Source organism: Garra rufa, chromosome 4 (assembly GCF_049309525.1).
Source record: "Garra rufa chromosome 4, GarRuf1.0, whole genome shotgun sequence".
Classification (NCBI taxonomy): Eukaryota; Metazoa; Chordata; class Actinopteri; order Cypriniformes; family Cyprinidae; genus Garra; species Garra rufa.
The window spans coordinates 27,742,267-27,761,983 of NC_133364.1; the positions used below are offsets into that span (position 1 = coordinate 27,742,267).

At 34.0% G+C, this 19,717-nt stretch overlaps 1 protein-coding gene across 1 annotated transcript; it reads right to left on the reverse strand.

The window, feature by feature from the left end:
• Nucleotides 1-1,467: 1,467 nt before the first annotated feature.
• Nucleotides 1,468-18,238, reverse strand: LOC141333793 (sodium- and chloride-dependent GABA transporter 2-like). The gene is made up of 16 exons (XM_073838936.1): nt 18,193-18,238; nt 17,652-17,873; nt 16,886-17,020; nt 16,614-16,754; nt 13,410-13,515; nt 12,760-12,822; nt 12,076-12,205; nt 9,893-10,027; nt 7,076-7,179; nt 6,855-6,979; nt 5,901-6,013; nt 5,661-5,792; nt 5,485-5,587; nt 4,924-5,024; nt 4,231-4,377; nt 1,468-3,770 (listed from the first exon to the last, which is right to left on the reverse strand). Exons 2-16 carry the CDS (start codon nt 17,854-17,856, stop codon nt 3,612-3,614), a joined length of 1,899 nt encoding a protein of 632 aa, XP_073695037.1. The 5' UTR covers nt 17,857-17,873; nt 18,193-18,238; the 3' UTR covers nt 1,468-3,611.
• Between the last annotated feature and the right edge of the window lie 1,479 nt (nt 18,239-19,717).

The following is a 19,717-nucleotide window of genomic DNA, read 5'->3' on the forward strand; positions in this document are numbered from 1 at the left end:
TTACATTTCTAGTGAATTCATAATTTCAAGAATTCCTAGATATTTTACCTCTAAAATTGGACAAAAATTCTCATTAAGTATATGATTTTTTGCAGCATTAAAGGTTGTGTACAGCTTCTCATTGAGAAAGTGTGGCAACACAGGTCATGCCTACCGATGTGTTAAATCAATGCAGAGGTTATTGAGCTGCATGGGTCCCTGGCATGCATAGATAGCACAGTAACATTGAGGAATTTCATCTTTTCATACTGTGACAGGGGACATAAATCTGCATCACAAGACCCGCGGAGAGAAAGAGAGTGTGTATTTGAGAGACAAGAGTGAGGGGATGAAATATGCTCAAATGACAGTGTTGTGTGATTTGCCGCAGACCTTGCAGCAGTTTTGCACCTTCAGCAAACTGTTCCTCCTAAGAGCCTCATTGAGTGGAATTCCAATTTCTTGCTGCACTTCGAGATCAAGCATCTTGTAGAAAATTTCCCAGCTATGGAAGGAGAATTATGCCCCTAAGTGTAGTTTAAACAAAATGAATCGCTCACTGCAGAGTTAAGTCATAAAAATTGGATTAAGTGTACAATACCCAGAGATTACAGAGGATTCAGATAAAGATCCAGAGCGATCAGTGTATTGTATAATCTTATTGTTCTCCTTTATATTAGGTGTCATTTGTGTACTACTATTGTACTAAAAAACTGAACTGAATCAATACTAAACTGACCTTAGCTGAACAGACAGCTGACAATGCTTTACAGCAGAATTGATCTTTGTTTGCATCATTGAATCATTATTTTCCTGTTTATCCCTGCAAAGTTGCTTTGAAGCAATCTGAATTGTATGAATTGCTATTTAAATAAGGTAAGCTGATGTGAATAGCATTTAATTATTTTTGGACTATCAATAAATGCTGGAATGCCAATTCTACAATAACACAACAGTGTCAAAATATTGACCGGTAAGGTTGAAAATTAACCCTATAGGAACTCCTCACAATGTCCAGAAATTGGTTTGTCTGAAACATCCTAGACAGTCCTTTCTTTGAGAGCCGTTCCCTAATTGGCTCCCCAGAGCATACTCTACTTTTAAACCCGCCCTCTTTTGCTATGACAGACAGTGATAGACCCTAAAGCCATCACATGACGTTATCTGTTAATTGAATGTCCCTTCAGATTACATGGATGAGAGGCTCAGATTAGAACATCTAAAAATTGACTGGAAGAGAAAGAGAGATTGAACTCCCAGTTCAGGAATTATGATTTTATAAATATATAAGCAATATCTTGATTGTGCACCTGCATTTAAAATGTCTCTTAGTAGATCATATCTGTTTTAGAGTTGTAAATTAGAAGTCCACTTACTTCTGGGCACATAATGTAATAGTAAGGTATCACATAGTAACAAAAAAAATGACAATTTGAACCAAATTTAGAAAAATATATTTGAGGGTAAAACCGATGAAGAAAGAGAGAAGAAAGAACAGTATATTTTAATCTCACAAGATATAACAAAAACTACATTATATTACAGAAATGGGATAGAAAAGTGGTATAGAGGAGTCTAGCTAAAGATATAAAAAGTAAAGATTCTGTGGTTTCATAACCCTTATGAAAATTAACTGTACCCACAAATTAACCATGGTTTTGCTACACTAACCATAAGGGATGAAAAAAAGAAAGTAAAAGACAAATAATCATAGTTATGTCATACATTTCATATATACAGTACAGTGGTGGCCAAAAGTATTAGAACACTAGAATTCTCACCAGCTAAAAATGGTTTTAAGTCTTTTTTTATATATATATATCTTTTACTATAGTGTCAGTAGGAAGTATCAGTTTACATTTCCAAACATTAATTTTGCCTGACAATAGCCAGTGCTCCACAGATCTGATTTTATCATCATCCAGTCTGTCTGGACTGGCATGAAAAAACAAAACAAACTGAGACAGACTTAATCCAGAAGAACTGTGGCAAGATGTTCAAGAGACCTACCTGCAATGCTACCTGAAAAAAAAAAAAAAACTATGCGCAAGTGCACCTATAGGGCAAAACTGATATTTTCTACTGACACACTACAGCAAAAGATAGAAATAACTGGCTTAAAACCATGTTTAGCTGGTGAAAATACTAGTGTTCTAACAATTTTGGCCACCACTGTAAAACTGAGTTGCTAATAGCTAAAATGTTTTTTTTTAATTTTTTTTTTTTATTATTATTATTTCCTCAGCTGTACAATCCCTCAATTTGAACTCATACTCCTCATTCTCCTGAGAATGTTGAAGAATGAAGATTTATAAAAAAAAAAAAAACTTAGTACCCTTAAAGCAGGGTTGTCCATATGCGGTCCTAGAGGCCAATGTCCTGCAGAATTTAGCTTTAACTTGACTCAACACACCTGCTTAGATGTTTCAAGTATGCCTAGTAAGACCTTGATCAGCTGGTTCAGGTGTGTTTTTTTGGATTTGAAGCTAAACTATGCAGGACAGTGGTCCTCCAGGAGCAGGATTGGACATCCTAATGGGATAGACCTACCAAAAATGAAAATGTACTGTTAATTTACCCACCCTTAGGACATGGAAGATGTAGGTGACTTTTTTTCTTAAGTAAAATAGTAAAGAAGAATTTTAGCTGAAACTATGGTCCTTTGAATGAATGGCTGCCCGTGTTTAAGACTAATAAAAAAGTATATCAAGGCCCAAAATTACTACCAGCGGCTTCTAATGATACATTGATGTCTTATGAAGCAAAACAATCGGTCTATGGAAGAAACAGAACATTATTTAAAACATTATCACCTGTAATCCAGAGCTGGTTCACTAGTCTTTGTTGAACAATTCACTAATCGGACTAAACCATCTGAAACAGTTTACAGTCGCTCCACTCGAAATGAGCCAAAATACCGGTGTATATGATTCTATGATGTTGGTTTTTGCCAACTCATTCTGCACTCCAGTTCCTCAAATTGTCCCTGAACTGTGGAAGATTTGATCTGTGAACGCCTCACATTACCAGATAATGTGCACCGAATATCGGGACCGATTCTTGGGAGGGGAAAATCGGCGCAAAATTGGGCTAAAAATCCTGTAGTGTGAGCCTGGCTTTAGGCTTCAGGTATTACAGGTAATAATGATGTAAATAATCAGTTTCTTGCACAGACCAGTCATTTTCACTTCATAAAACCTCAAAATATCATAAGTAGCCATGGGTATTCATTTTGAATTTCTTGATATGCTTTTTAAAAAAAAATAAAAAACGGGAATCCACTAACGTTTTTTTATGAATCAGCCTACAATTTCAGCTAAAATTCTTCTTTACCATTCTACTCCAGAAAAAAAAGTCACCTTGTTAGTCTTGGATGGCTTGAGGGTGAGTAAATGAACAGCAAATTTTAATTTCTGGGTGAACTATCCCTTTAATTATTCATATTGATTGAGTCTAATTTTGTTCATTTGACATCCTGAGTGATAATTATTTTTATGTGAGCAAGCTAATAGACGGCAGTAAAATGTTTTGTCAAGTAATCTGTGATATTACTTTATATTACAATTCAAAGATATTATTTTATATAAGGTTCTATATATAATAACCTAAAATAAAACCACCATCCTGCCTTCTCAAACTCCGGTGTGTTCCGTGTTTGCTTTCTCTTCCCCATCTTTCTGAATGTGCTGAGATCTCTGAGGTTTAATGATTATACGATTAAACAGTATGAGACGAGGACTGTTTGGTCGGAGCTGCTTCAGGTCACTAGAGGGGGTGATGATGTCACGACCCTGAGGAGATGGAAAGGAGATTGAGACATTAGTTGTACAATAAATTTGCTGACATTGTTATTACAATTCATAGTGAAGAACTACATTACCCACAATCCCTAACAAAGAACCATCAATCATTCAAAGTTGTACACTGCTTTTTTTATCAATGTTGCAGTATTCTGATTATACTGGATGGTTTAGTTCATGATTATTAACTTTTTTATTGAACATTTTTTTAGAAATCACTATTGAGAAATAAATGAGAAAAAAATAATTCTGCTATTTAAAAATGATGGGTTCTTTTTTATTATACATTATTTATAAAACATAATTATGTGTTAAATGGTAAAAAGTCAGTATTGTTATTTAAGAATGGAGGACAGATGCTGTGACAGTTGGAACTGACTGGGATAGGCTGTATGAATGCCTGACTAAATGATGAACGAATGGGTTGGATGGATTGATGGGTTTCACTCACCCTTCCTAAAGAGACAAACAAGTAGATTGGGATGCAGACCATAGGAATGACTGTGAGGAGAGGTGCCAACTTGTAACTCCAGTCCGGCACAAATTGATCAGCTGCAGACACAGATTTACTACCCAGCAGGTTATACAGCAGAGTAGCCTGAGGGGGAAGAAAGAGACAAATTCATGTACTTTCAAAACAGTTACTCAATTTGATGAGTAACCATCAATTTGAATGTCAATTTGAAAATGAATTTACAAAACAAAATGCATAATACCACATAAAATATACTACTACAGTATGCGCACCATGTTGGTGTACTTTAAAGACCTTAAAGAGCCTGAGCTCTGCAACATGGGCTGAATCATTGTATTCTTCATTTGTAAATTGCTTATAGAAGCAATAGAAAATGTTCTGCTAAATTAGTAATTCTAAATTAATATCTATTTTAAGCAGTTACACTTTGCTTTTTAAAGTGGTAAAAAATCTGCAAAAATAAAGAGACAAAAGCTCCAAAAAGCTCTAAACCATGAACGATAAACTGCACAGGTTAATGAATGTATTGAGGGAGTGGATGCATAGCTGGATGGTCAATGAAACATGAAACAATCACTGGTGAACTAATGAGAAAACAATGCAAATTTTAGAACAATAAACAGTTACAGAAGAGGGAGAGTGTGCTAGAGAGACAAAATGTGAACTCACGGCACAGATGAGAGGGGTAATGAAGAGCCAGCAGTACTTCAGCACAGGGAATGGTGCGTATCCTATCATATCCTCAATGTTGTCATAGAAACGGTTTGCACCTGCAAACCAGCCATTTGCGTGACATTTTTTTTCTTGTTTACCTTTCTCCCATTTTGAAAATATGTTTTATTGCAGTTATTATACACAAAATCAGTTTTTTGACTAGCAAACTAAACGAGTTCAATCACCTTAAACTAGTTTAAGAATATGTATATGTTCAATAATTATCCATAATTGAATCACATTTTATGAGCAGTTATTTTACAATGTAATTACATAGTAATAATTATATAATACATGGCAATTACATAGTAATCATTTGCTGTAAGTTTAAACAATTTATTGTATTAAAACTTTTTTGATATACACTGTAAAGAATGTTTCGTCAGGTAGATTAACTAGTTTTATTTAATGGGTTGGATGGAGTTTAAATGAGTCAATGTCAAGCATTATTCAAAATCCATTTTACTTTAATAATATGTCAAATAGAAACACGATAATACTGGAAATTTCTCTTACCATACACCCATGCAACAACGATTGTCTCAAAGCAGGCGATAAAGAGCAAGTTAGTTCCACTCGGTCCATAAGTGTCCATCACAGTAAACAGATGGAATCCTCCCTAAAATATAGCATGCAGTAAAGTTAAAAAGCATCTAATATCAAATATCTATCTATTTTCTTTTTCTCTATACCTTTGTGATGAACGGCAGGCCCAGTAAGAAGCAGATGACAGCGATTGCCAACACCAAAAGCTCTCGCCGCTTCCTTAGAACTCCAGGATATAAGTCTGAGAGAGCTGTGGCTAAACTCTCCACACACACAAACTGCAAAAGACATACATATAAAGCCTCACTCAACAAAACCTAAAGACTCAAGGACAAATATCATAAAATATCATGTTATATATACTATGTGATGCTGAACAACCATACCTGGCTGTCAAGACCCAGAAGAAGTACCATAAAAAAGAAAAGAACAGACCAGAACTGGGGTCCAGGTAGCAGAGAGAGGGCTCTAGGATATGCTATGAAAGCTAATCCAGGCCCTGCAAAATAAAATAAAATAGTTTTGAATTATTGTTGCATAACCTTTAATGCATGTGATTTAATAATAAAATTATTTTTTTTAACTTTTAAAAGGTTATCTGAAATATTTTACTCACAAATTAAATTTTACATAACTCTTTATATAATAAATAAATGTTTAAAATATAGTTGCATAACCTTGATTTTATTTTTTATTTATTTTTTAAACAAGTTATCTGAATGATTTTATTCATAAATTACATTTTAGACATTATTTATACATTATGTTGTGTCCAAAGTCCCATTCAGCCGTACATAGGCCACAAGTGTTGGCCTGAGATGCTCTCTTGTGGTGGATAGCCACATAGCAAGAAACTATGATACACTGCATGGTTTACCAATTCATCCTTACAAGTGTTCAGGTCTTTAAACACTATTTTTTTTTTTTTCACTGGGCTCTTTGATACGCCTCATTGCACTGTAATTGTTTGTTCAAGAAGATTGAAAACAGCATCTGTAACCCATTAATTAAAAGGCAGTGTCCACATATGTTTAAGGGCATGTGGGAATAATAGAAAATGAGATGGGAGAATGTTTTGTGAGTGGACATAACATTTGTTTTGTGAGAGAACACGGATGTTACTTTTGTGAGAAAACACAAATGTTTTATGAAAGAACGCAAAGTTTCTTGGGGGAACGCAGTCATTTTGCAAGCAAACGCAATAGCACTGAAATATAATTTTTCCTCACATCTCATATTTTGTTCCATCACCATGTCCCCTTAGGGGCTCCATACCCATAAATAATGCAGTGCATATTACATTTAGACAGCTTATATAGTCTCATCATAACAATATTTACCTGATGATGCTATGTCTTCCATGGGTAAACCTAATTGATGGGCCATGAACCCCAGAATAGAAAAGACGACAAATCCAGCAAAGATGCTGGTGGAGCTGTTGAGAACACAGAGTGCTATACAGTCCCTATGGAACATATAATATGGAAATAACAATAATTGATAATGCTAATGCTAAAAACTGTGAAATTTTTCAATGGTCAGAGATACTGGGGTTACTGACTTGTAGCAGTCATTGTTGTATTTGTTATAACTGCCCAGCGCTGTTAGGACTCCTTGACACACAGCGTATGAGAAGAACACCTGAGTGCCTGCATCACGCCATACCTGCAAGAAAAGAGATACAAATGCAAAATAGAATTTATTTGAATTTACTGTAGACATCCAGTTTTGTTTGCACCAGTTGGAGCAATGCACTCCTTGAAAGGGCCTCTAGTCTGCACATCTGGTTGCTATAAGCAGGGTTAGAGGGTTGACATCCTCCAATTCAGTTTCGTAATGCTAGTGTTTATCCACTTTTCCAAGGTTGTATATACATGAAACCCTGTATGTCTATATATTTATACACACTTCCTGTAAGGTAAGGGAAAGTAGGAAAGAAAATAATCAACAGAACAAAGATACAACAAAACAAATTCTGCTAAATATAATTTGTTATAGCGGTCTTACAGTGACACCAATAGATGCACTGTTTAACAAGAAGGCATCATCTAACACCTCCCTTAAGGTCATTGTGTTCTCACTGAGCTCTCAAACAGTGGTGAAATTGTTAATATGATCTTCTTCCAAAAAATGTCTTTAAGATGCCCCCTAAAAACCACTGAACTTCTTGAGTGAGTACTGTTGCTAAACAGATATAAAATGTGTGTTCTGGGTCAAATAAAAACTGGACTAGAACATAGTACATATGTCACAGTTGGTTACAGGAAGGTAGATTTTAGGCTGGATCTAATAAGATATTTCACATCAAAGATGTTTAAATTTAGTCCACAAGAGAAAATAATATTTTAATTTATAAAAATGACCCTGTTCAAAAGTTTACATCCCCTTGATTCCTAATACTGTGTTCTTAGTCTTTAATTTTCCAGCATTTGTGTGTATTTGAACACTTTAAAATATGAGTCTCTCAGTTGTCCTCAGTGTGAAAAGATGGATCTCAAAATCATACAGTCTTTGTTGGAAAGGGTTTAAATTCACAAAAATGCTAAAAAAAAAAAGAAAAAGAAAATAATTTGTGGTACCTAAAGGATTTTCTGAAGAACAGCAGGCAGTTTAACTGTTCAGGACAAACAAGGGACTCAAGAACAACTATCCCTAAACAAAAAACACAGTTGTGGATCATTTAGGTAAGCACACAGTATTAAGAATCAAGGGGATGTAAACTTTTGAACGGCTCTTGCGGACTATATGTAAACATCTTTTATGTGAAAGATCTTATTCAGGTCAGTACCAAATAAACAATAACATGCATTTTGTATCATCACTTTTATTTTGGTAAAATAATTAACATTTTGCAGATTCTGAAAGGGGGATGTAAACTTTTGACCTCAACTATATATATAAAGGAACAACCAAGCAAGGGCAGATGAGCATAATTAAATAACCAATGAGTAACCTAGGAAACTAATCAAAATGGGCCTAGTTCACAGTTTTCTTCCTTCGAATCGAATCCACATGAAAATGCAAAAACATGCTTGAAGCGCTGTCAAGAGCATGCCAAAGCAACAGGTGGCGATATAATCCTAAAAGCTATGCTGGCCAATCAGAAGCCTAAAAAAAATCATGTACTCCAACAACCAAATAGGAACTAGAACTTGACCAGGAACATGACCAGCTAAGGACCAGCATACTGTAAACCAGCAAAGGACCAGCATTAACCAGCAAAGGACCAGCATAAACCTGCTAAAACCAGCATCCCAGCATCAAAACCTACTTAACCACCATATGCTGGTTTTTTCAACAGGGGAGAGAGAGAGCCTATCTCAAAGTCTCGGGCCACAGCCAGACACCCTGGATGCATGACCAGTCAATTCTATTAATTCAATTCTATCCTGAAATTAATTCTAATGCCCAAAGCTACAAAACAGCAAATAGTATAAACATGAATTCATTAGATTAAAAAACAACAAACACAGAGTGGGGGCTTTGTTTCTTCATTTCTAAGGCCAACCAGGCAAAACCGCTGTAAGTGGCAGGAGTTGAAATGACTTGTGAGTTGAAATGACTTAAGTTGATTTATCTTAAAATTTTAAGGCAGCTGCTAAACTTAAGTTTTTAAGTTGAAACTGGTGAAAACTTTTTACAGTGTGGTCGTATTGTGATTATTCCAAATTATTCCAAAATGTGCATGTCATTCAAAACTGAAAATGTTTGTTTTCGTAATCTTAAAGTGTGAAGAAAATAAAGTGTGATCTACATCTAAAACATCTTTCTGCATCTTCCATTTTTGCCTATTTATTTTTCTAAATCCCACTCCCATCCAACCGCCTGCTTTTTAGAGATCAGGGAAATATATATCCACTCCATAAAATTGCGTCTTGAAACCATCAGGTGCTTTGTTGAACTGTAACTTGTTAAAGTGCCCTGCTGAGAAAAACAATAGAAACCATCACAGAATTTGCAAGTTTTACTGGTTATAATTAAAATTGTACTGGTTTTAATGGAAATTGTAATGGTGCCTATTGGTCTTTACTAGTAACTGGATGCCTTCTATTGGTGGCTTGTTAAAACCACTGAATTCTAATGGAATATGTCTCAAAACACACAGAAAACCATTTTTTTAATAGTTTTAATGGTTACAAGTTGATGGTTTGTAATGGTATTTGTAGTGGAAACCATAAGCATTTCTGTGATGGTTTCTACTGTTTTTCTCAGTAGGGTTGTACATGGATCTGCACTGGATCCATGAGAAATAGTAGATCATCCTGGTTTCTTTGGCATACTTTCAGCATGCTATATTTTGGACACACTCATTCCATTATCAAATACTATTAAGGACAGATATCATGCAAAATGGCAAGTAGGGATTGTGTGCACTTACATCAGGATTAGAGAGCTTACTGATATCAGGATATAGATAATAAGCAATTCCAGTTCCAGCTCCTGGCAGAGTCACTCCTCTGATGAAAAGGATGAACAGCATTAAGTAGGGGAATGTAGCAGTGAAGTACACAACCTGCAGAACATTGACAAACAACACATACATATCATGTTAGTTGACTTTTCGGAAATATTCACATCTCATCCCAATCTTTCAGCAGAGATTCCCATATACTAGCAGCCACATGCAAAAAAATTACAGACAATTATCCATTAGTACATAAGCTATTAACCACTTAGCCATGTTCTAAGCAACCATTAGGAAATTCCAACATCGCAGCGGCACATTTTTCACAAACAAGCTCCATGTACATTTTGTCTTGAAAACCCCGTTTAAAAAAAAAGAGCATGGCAGCTGGTCTGAGCTGGTTTAAGCTGATCCTTAGTTGGTCATAGTTGGTTTAAGATGGTCCTGAGCTGGTCCTAAGCAACTACAGTAATCAACATTTGAAGTGGATTAAAACCTTTCATCAACATTTTCCTAAAACCAAAACAATACCTGTTCCTGTCTACATTGATGAACTTTTTTGATCCACTTCAAATGTTGACTACTATAGCTCCGGCTCAGGACCAGCTCATATCCAGCTTATAACCAGCTAAGAACCAGCTCATTACCTGCTAAGAACCAGCTTAAACCAGCTCAATCAGGGAATATGTTGTTACTTACAGTCTTTTCTTATGTTTTCTTCTTATGTAGATATTTCTGGTTGTTTTTTTAGCATTTTTTCAAGTTCACACTACATTTTTTTAGCAAAATAAGTGAGAGGGGCTTGAATATACAAAACTAACTGCAATTATAATAAGGTGTTGTGAGGTGTTTGTGTGGAAAATATATTTTTCAGAGCATTTGCATGTCTTAAAAATGTTTTTAATGTGTTTAAATAGATATTTAGAAAACAACACAGCCTCTTTGGACAAACATGACTGTGGTGACATTTCTGAAAATTTATGTTGCTTCTTGCATGTTGAAATGTACAATGGTGCTAAAAGCATGTTTAGTTTTATCTGAAACAGATGAACATGAGACTGACAGCATTTTATTACACTGGTTGTTGTATGTATCACGGCAGTTTAAAAATTGAAATCCGATGCTGGTGCTAAAAGGTTAACAGTGTTTGAAAATAACATAATACATAAAAAAAGCAATTTATGAAGCAACCTTGTCATTTTAGCTTCTACCAGTACCAGCTGTACCAGGTGAGCTACTGAGCAAGTTTACTACATCAGAAAAACCTTATATGAAGCTGGTTATGTGATCCACATGCCAAAATGTACAATCTATGTATGCAATCACTGCAGTTTCCAGTTGAAATAAATACTAGAGACAGTAAAACGTTTATTCCTTTTCTTGCAAAATAAGATTTGCACACAGAGTTTTGATTAATAAAGCCTAATTTCTAAACAGTTACTTGCAGATTATTATATTATGGCTTCTAAACAATCCTGCGTGATTTGAAAACGGATACTTTTGAACATTGTCGTCACATATGCATGAGTTTTCTGATTTAGTGGGTTTGCTTGGTAGCTCACACGATACAGCATTGTACTTGAGTGATGAAGACTCTGGTACAAAACCCGTGAAACTACGGTTCGACAAAACAGGTTTAGGGTTGGGTTTGGTGTAGGGGATATTTCCAATACATATGATACAGCATTAACTTTTAATGACACTCCTTGGATATTTGAATTCTGAACAGCTGTAATATGTACCTCAAGCAGCGTAATAAAACAGCAGCAATACATGACCGTACCAACCTAATAAAAATGTGCCACCGTCACGTATTGAACGTGTGTTTTAGCGCAACTCTATGGACATTTCACTTTGAAACGTGCCGTAAGGTCCGTAGTTACAGTGTTGCAGAAATGTATATAGAAGCATATGGTTTTTAGTGTGATATTACATTGTTGGATGCTTTTGAAATGTTTTGAATGACTGTAAGCATTGCAAGGTGGTTGCTAGTGTGTTATGAATGGTTGCTCAAAAGACTGCATAGATTCTGGTGCTCAGATCTGGCTCAGTGCAAGTCTATGGGTTTTTACAGTGTTTGTAGAATAATACAATTATGACATTGTTTACTCTTTATTATTTCACTTGCAGACAGATGTGCATGAGTATCAGCTGACCTTGCCTGTGGTCTTGACTCCTTTAAAGATGCAGAAATAACAGATGACCCAAGCCAAAAGAAGACACATGGCAAGATCAGCATTTACACTCCCCAGACCACCACTGTTTGCCACCCGCAACATACGATGGCTGAAGGTAAACATTAATACAGAGATATTATGAACAACACATTTTCATTTCAGATCCATGCATACCAAGACTCTAGTTTTAAGTTTAAGACTCTAGCCTTGTCCAATAAACACAGAAAACCCAAGCTAGATTCAGATGTATCTCTGCCGTAATTTAGTGTTGTGGGTTTTAGTTTAAGAAACTGCACAAACTATAAACATGTTGTTTTCATTGAGTTTACTGGCTCTGTGGTTCAGCCCAGATTTCTCAATATCCCTTGTCTGCCTGATGAAACATTAAAAGTCATTGTCTCACAGATGTTGGATGTTTCTCATTTTTTCCCACCCTTTTAGGGGAAGGGTTATCTCACTTTGTAGTCCAGGACTTGGAAGAGAGCTAACCCAAAATGATTTAAGTTTTCTGACATTACCAAATCACTTCAAAAGTAGCTGACTGACTCTAAAGCAATTTTCACATTGTTCAAATAGAAAATGTGCAATTGTTTTAATAAGTAGCTACTGCTGCCTGACACTGTATGACTGTAACCTGTTTAAGTAGCAAATGATGTAACTTACAACCAGTAGTCTTGTTCTGGGGAGATCACTTTAAAAGTTGGCCATTCGGATTCATTTCGAAAACTGATGAAAGACATAAGGAGAGTGGAAGTTCACCAAAGCTTTTCAAGAGCATTCTTTACAAACAAAAGCAGCTGTTTCTGTGTTATATGTCACATATACTAAAAGCTCATCTTTCTATTCTGAAATAGTGTAAACAAACCTTAACTGGTTTGCTGATGTTAGCTGATTTAAGATGTTTTAATTGGTCTTGGAATAAATGCTTTAAGCTATTTTCTTTCAGCAGCACATTAAGAGAACAATACAAAGCTTATAATATGTTGTATAGTTATATATTATTACATATTTAGAACATACATTAATAGAATTTAGAAATGTTAAAAATCTCTATTATTAGGCTTTATTCAAATACACCCGCATCTGTCTGTATTCTATTCAGTTTCCTTTTAAGTGAGTCCAAACAAAGAATAAATAATTCTTTCTAAACGCATTACAAAAGGGTCTTTGTTTAGATGACTTTTCCAACAAATGTGTTTGCAATCATTCAAAGCCTGAATCCAAATGCAAAGGACATCTTCCATGACCCTGTAAACATCTGGGAGAACAACCAAAGTGTTTTGGTTTTGTACTTTGTTGTTAAGTGAGGTTACCTCATGCTGTGGTTGTTATATTTATCTGTTTCGTTGTAGAGGAAAGACCAGTCAGCGTCAGGTCTGTGTACACCTGTGTAGGTTACACTTATATTGTGGCAATTCACTGCGGATAAAATGGGAAAAGTGAGCTCAAAATTTATCTGGGATGAATTTGTATTTGCAACATTATTATTTTTAATATGTATAATATATATGGTTAAATCTATATTTTAGCAAATAACTGCAGAAATCATTGCCATTGTTTAGAATACTGTACTGATTAACAATATTTATTAAATTTTCTGAAGAAAGTGACATTTATTTATTTATGTTTGTTTGTATGTATGTATATCAAGCAGGTAAAAAAATGAAAGCCTGTTTCTGCCCCAGAGTAAAAAAAAGGTAACTGTGACTTTATTACTTGTAATTGTACAAGTAATTACAATAGCACCTTTATTTCTTATCGCAATCGTATTTATTGTAATTCTGAGTATAGCTTACAATTGCAAATGTATTTCTAACTGTGACGTTATTTTGTAACTAATAATTGCAACTTTAGTTCTTGCATCTGTGACTTTATTTCTTGTAATTGCCACTTTATATCTTACAGTATCTCACAACTTTGTTTATCGTAATTGTGCCTTAATTTCTTGTAAATGTGACTTTGTGTTTATATAATATAATGTATATTTTAAAAGCTCTTTTAATTCTTATTGCAATTTTCTCTCTTGTAATTGTGAGTATATATTACAGTTGCATTTCTCGTAAACTGACATTATTTTTTGTAATTGCAATTTTATATCTTACAATTTTATGTAACTATATCTCAAAATTACAACTTTATTTTTTATAATTGCAACTTTAGTTCTTGCAACTGTGACTTTATTTCTTGTAATTGCCACTTTATATCTCACAGCTGCAACATTATTTACTGTAACTGTGCCTTAATTTCTTGTAATTGTGACTTTGTATGTTTATATATTACTATGTATATATTTTTTACAAAATTGTGAGCATTTATTACAATTGCATTTCTCATAAACTGGGACTTTATTTCTTGTAATTGCAATTTTATATCTTACAATTTTATGTATTATAATTGCACCTTTTGTGCTTGTAGTTGCAACTTTAAGTCACAACTACAATTTTTTCGCAATAGCGCCTTTATTTCTTATCGCAATTTTATTTACTGTAATTGTGAGTATATCTTACAACTGCAAATGTATTTCTAACTGTGACATTATTTATTGTAACTGTAACTTTATTCCTTGTAATTGTAACTTTATATATTACAGTTACAACTTTATTTCTCATAATTGCATCTTTAGTTCTTGCAACTGTGACTTTATTTCTTTTAATTGCCACTTTATATCTCACAGTTGCAACTTTATTGTAATTGTGCCTTAATTTCTTGTAATTGTGACTTTGTATGTTTATATATTATCTATTTATTTTTTTCGCAAAAGCACTTTTAATTCTCATTGCAATTTTCTCTCTTGTAATTGTGAGTATATATTACAGTTGCATTCTCGTGAACTGGCATTATCTCTTGTAATTGCAATTTTATATCTTACCATTTTATGTATCATAATTGCACCTTTTGTGCTTGTAGTTGCAACTTTGTCACAATTGCAACTTTTTTCTCGCAATAGCACCTTTATTTTTTTAGTTGCAACTTTCTTATAATTGTGACTTTGTATGCTTATATATTATTATGTGTATATATATTTTCACAGAAGCACCTTTTTCTTATAGCAATTTTATTTTTTGTAATTTTGAGTATACCTTACAATTGCATTTCTCGTAAACTGTGACTTTATTTCTTGCTGCGACTTCATTTCTTGTAACTGCAACTTTTATCTCACAATCGCAACGTTATTTCACATGATTGCGACAATTTTTTGTATAGTCAATTTTATATTTTTTTCTCATAATTGTGACTTTAGTTATTGTAACTTAATATATTACAGTTGCAACTTTATTTCTCGTAATTGTGCCTTAATTTCTTGTAATTGTGACTTTGTATGCTTATATATTATTATGTGTATATATTTTTTCACAGTAGCACTTTTGATTCTCATAGCAATTTTATTTCTTGTAATTTTGAGTATATTTTACAATTGCATTTCTCGTAAAACTGTAATTAATTGCGACTTTAATTCTTGCTGCGACTTCATTTCTTGTAACTGCAACTTTTTTTCGCACAATTGCAACGTTATTTCACATGATTGCGACTATTTTTTGTATTAGCAATTTTGTAATGTATCTTATAATTAAGCGTAATTTACATGATAGTGACTGTATTTTTTGTGATTGTAACTTGTAATTGTGACTTTATTGCTTGTAATTGAAACTTTATTTCTCTGCAACTTTACATCTCATAATGTGACCTTGTTTTGCACAATTCCAACTTTATTTTTTAAATGTTTCTGTCATGATCTGGGCTGTGGGGTTTCCCTCAGCCACCTGAGGTCGCTGTTCCCCTTGCACTGCACTTCCCTGATTGTTCACTCCTGTCTTGTCATTAGCACTGATTACACTCACACCTGCTCACTATTATCTGGTCTATAAGAACTCTCATGTCTCACTGCTCATTCTGGCTGCATTGTCTTCGTGTGTCTTCAAGTCTGTCTGTGTGTTCCCGGATCCTGTTCTTGACCGTGTTTCAGTTCTGTTTATTTTGTATTATATTCAAGTTGTGTTGTGCCGTGTTGGCCTTTTGTTTGTGTTTTGTTTGTTTATTTATATTAAAACTCCTTCCCTGCATTTGGACCCAGATCTTCTCCTCTATCTCAAATGTGACAGTTTCCTTATATATACTTCAATGTGACTTCATATTTCATAATTCCAGCAAACTAAATTTTTATTTCTCTGTTTTACTAAAACCTTTACTATTTTATTTTTACGCCGTTGCGGAAACAGTCTTTCATTTAAAAAATAAATAAATAAAATTGTCTGATAATTTAGAAAAGTGCTAATTCTCCTCAACATGTCACACATGAGTATTATGCATATCAGTAGCATAAATGTTGCAGGATGAGCTACAAACCAAAAGTTAAAAAAAACAACAAAAAAAATAGCAGGAAACAAGAAAAAGTTATTGATATTGTTCAGATACAAAGCTTCCACTGGGCAAGTCTGAAATTGCCTGACAGTTATTCAGTGTCTTAAGCCTATATAAATACAGTTTATGAATACATTAGATAATACATTAAACCACACCTGTGTTCCAATAATTGTCACAGGAAGTCCAAGGTAGAGTACTCCAGAATGAGTTGAATAGATAAAACAGAGCCCAGGCCAGGACCACAATGTAATATATATTCAGATAAATCACTATAACTTGGGAGGCAACACCTACACCTGTGAACAAAAAATAATCTGTGTGAGAAATACACAAAGTAATACACTTTCTTCAACAATAAACTATAAAACTGCAGTACACTTAATTCCAGCAATTCAATGCATGATCCATTTATGAAAACATAAGTCACCTTCAAACATAGGACAGATTTTTCTCCATGCAGTGATGCCTCCTTCACTGGTGTATTGACCTAACGCCGTCTCAAGGAAGAATATTGGGATTCCACAAAATAAAAGGAAGATGAAATAAGGGATGAAGAAAACACCTGGAGAGACCATAATAGGAATCATTTAGTTTTAGTCATGTTCACCTTAGATAAGGTGAACATCTTGTCTCCATTATCTTTAACAGAACACAGCAATACCAATAAGCAATGCTATACTGTAGCTTCGCTTGATCACATTTGAATAAGGAGCTTGAGGGTAAACGGTAGCAAATGCATAAACTTAAAAACCTAGGTGTGCAGAGCTGCAATCTAAGCAAATAGTGGTGAAAATATAATACAAAACTACAAATATAATAGGATAAGTTCCCTGGCAAAGTTTAACTTATTGGCATGGGGATTTGAATAAACCCCTAAACCCAAGTAAGAGCTATTGTAAAAGTAAGCACTAAAGAAAAAAAAGGTCATGTCAGCATGTGCTTGGGGGAAGAGAGCCATGATGTGTAACAAAAATTGGTTCTGAGCATTGCAGAAGAACACAGTGCTCTATTGATTGAGTTGAAATCATGGGCTTCAGTTCTGATGTGCTGAATCTTAAAGGTCAAATCCATCTCTGTGCAGAGGTTTGAACGCCCCAGGCTTACTTCTTTTTTTCTTTCTTTCTTTTATTCAGTGTTACACTTCTTCTCCAACAGTCCTGCTTTTCAACTTCAAACTTCAAAATTTCTCTTACCTCCTCCATTTTTGTAGCACAGGTAAGGGAAGCGCCACACGTTCCCCAGGCCGATAATCTCTCCAGCCATTGACAGCAGGAACTCAGTCTTGTTGGCCCATTTCTCCCTGGCCTCGGGTCTCATTTCCGTGGTTCCTTTCTGGTCCTCTGGCTCCATAGCTTCCCCTTCAGCAATACCTCCATCTCTATTCTCTTCCATTCCCATTTTCTATATTTATATATCTATGAACAGTCCGTTTATTACAAGTTAGCCTATAACAAGTCAATCAGCATGTTCTTGCAAAGGATTATATGCGTTTTGTTTTCATTTCAGTTGAATTAATGCATCAGATGTCACTAACACTAAAAGGAATAACATTTGCAAGTTTAACATTTAGTGTAAAATGTGTAGCCTCTACAACAGTTTGCCAAGAAATAACAGTTAATGAATGCTTAGGCTACGTAAATCGATTGCATACTCCAAAGATACATTTTTACATATCAGAAACACTTCAAAATGCATAATAATTTAAAATCTAGACAAAAAACTACTTGGACTTACCAAAGTTTGTGGACAGCTCCCTTACATGCGTGCGCACAGCTTTCAGTGGAGAGTGCAGTGTTCTTGAGTGTGCAGATCGCGGTAAGTGGGAGAGGGCGTGACATATGGGGTGTCGTGTAGCGTTACAATCTGGACTACACGCCATGTGAAAATATTTAACTAGGCTCATTTTAGATGTGTTTCTGTATATATCCATGATAAAAGTATTAATAATGTTATTTTAATAATGTAATCAATACAATAACAGAATTCACTGGTCTAAACAGTAATATTGTGTGCATTATATTTTCATCGTTTTAGATTTTGTTTCATTATCTAATTTCCACTGTAAAGCCAATTTCAGCATGTTTAATGGCAAATACTATTGTGACATCTCTAAATGCTGTACCTTGCCCGCATAGATAGATAGATAGATAGATAGATAGATAGATAGATAGATAGATAGATAGATAGATAGATAGATAGATAGATAGATAGATAGATAGAAAACAAATCAAATTATACAAGTACAAATAAACGAAGTCACAATAGAAATTAACGTTATTATAATCTGCAACAAAACTATTTTCTATGTTATGAATAAATTATGGGATCCCATTGAGGCTTGATTTCACGTTGTAAGTGAGCTAACTGTAGCCTATGACTTCTTCAAACTTTAAATTCCTTAAGTAAATTAAGTATATTAATTATTATAACTAGTAAACAATATTTATAAAATAATAACGGGTTATTTATTTATTTATATTTACATGTAGTTATTTAGCAGGTGCTTTTATCCAAACCCAGAGAGCGCAAAATGTCTGTTAGATCTCTTGATCCGGAAAGCATCTACTATGGCAAGCCGTTTTAGCCTAAAATAAACTAAAAGTAAAATAAATAAAATAATAAAAAAAATAAAATAAAAGTGTTATTCGTCGTAATTGCATTTTTACTAGCAAGAATTGAATTAGAGAGCTCTATAATTTCATTCTTACTAGTAACAATGCCAATTAGAGAGCTCTCTAATTAAATTCTTACTAGTAACAATTCCAATTAGAGAACTCAAATTATTTTTACTAGTCATATGTCTCCATTGACTTCCATTCATTTTAATTACAGAGCTCTACAACATAATTTTTACTACCACTGTAAACCCTAATAAGTTCACAGAACTTAAATTATTTCGTAACAGATTACACAAAAATATTTTAGTGATGTTTAAATGTTTTAAGTTTACATAAAAAAAATTACACTTACAGTTGCCTTAAATTATCTCAATGTTATCTTATAAATATTGATATTCCTCAACTTATAATTGGGGAGTAATTCACTCAAAATTTTCAATATTTTTAAACTCATAATGTGGAAAATACACTCAATTTTCAATATTTTTCTACTCAAAATGTGGGAATTGCACTCAAAAATAAATTCTAAACTGAAATACTACTGTTGGCCCACTACACAATTATAATCAGCTAATAATGTTAGAAAACATGAAAGTGACACCACAGTGACAATTTAACAACTTTTTTTATTCAACACAATG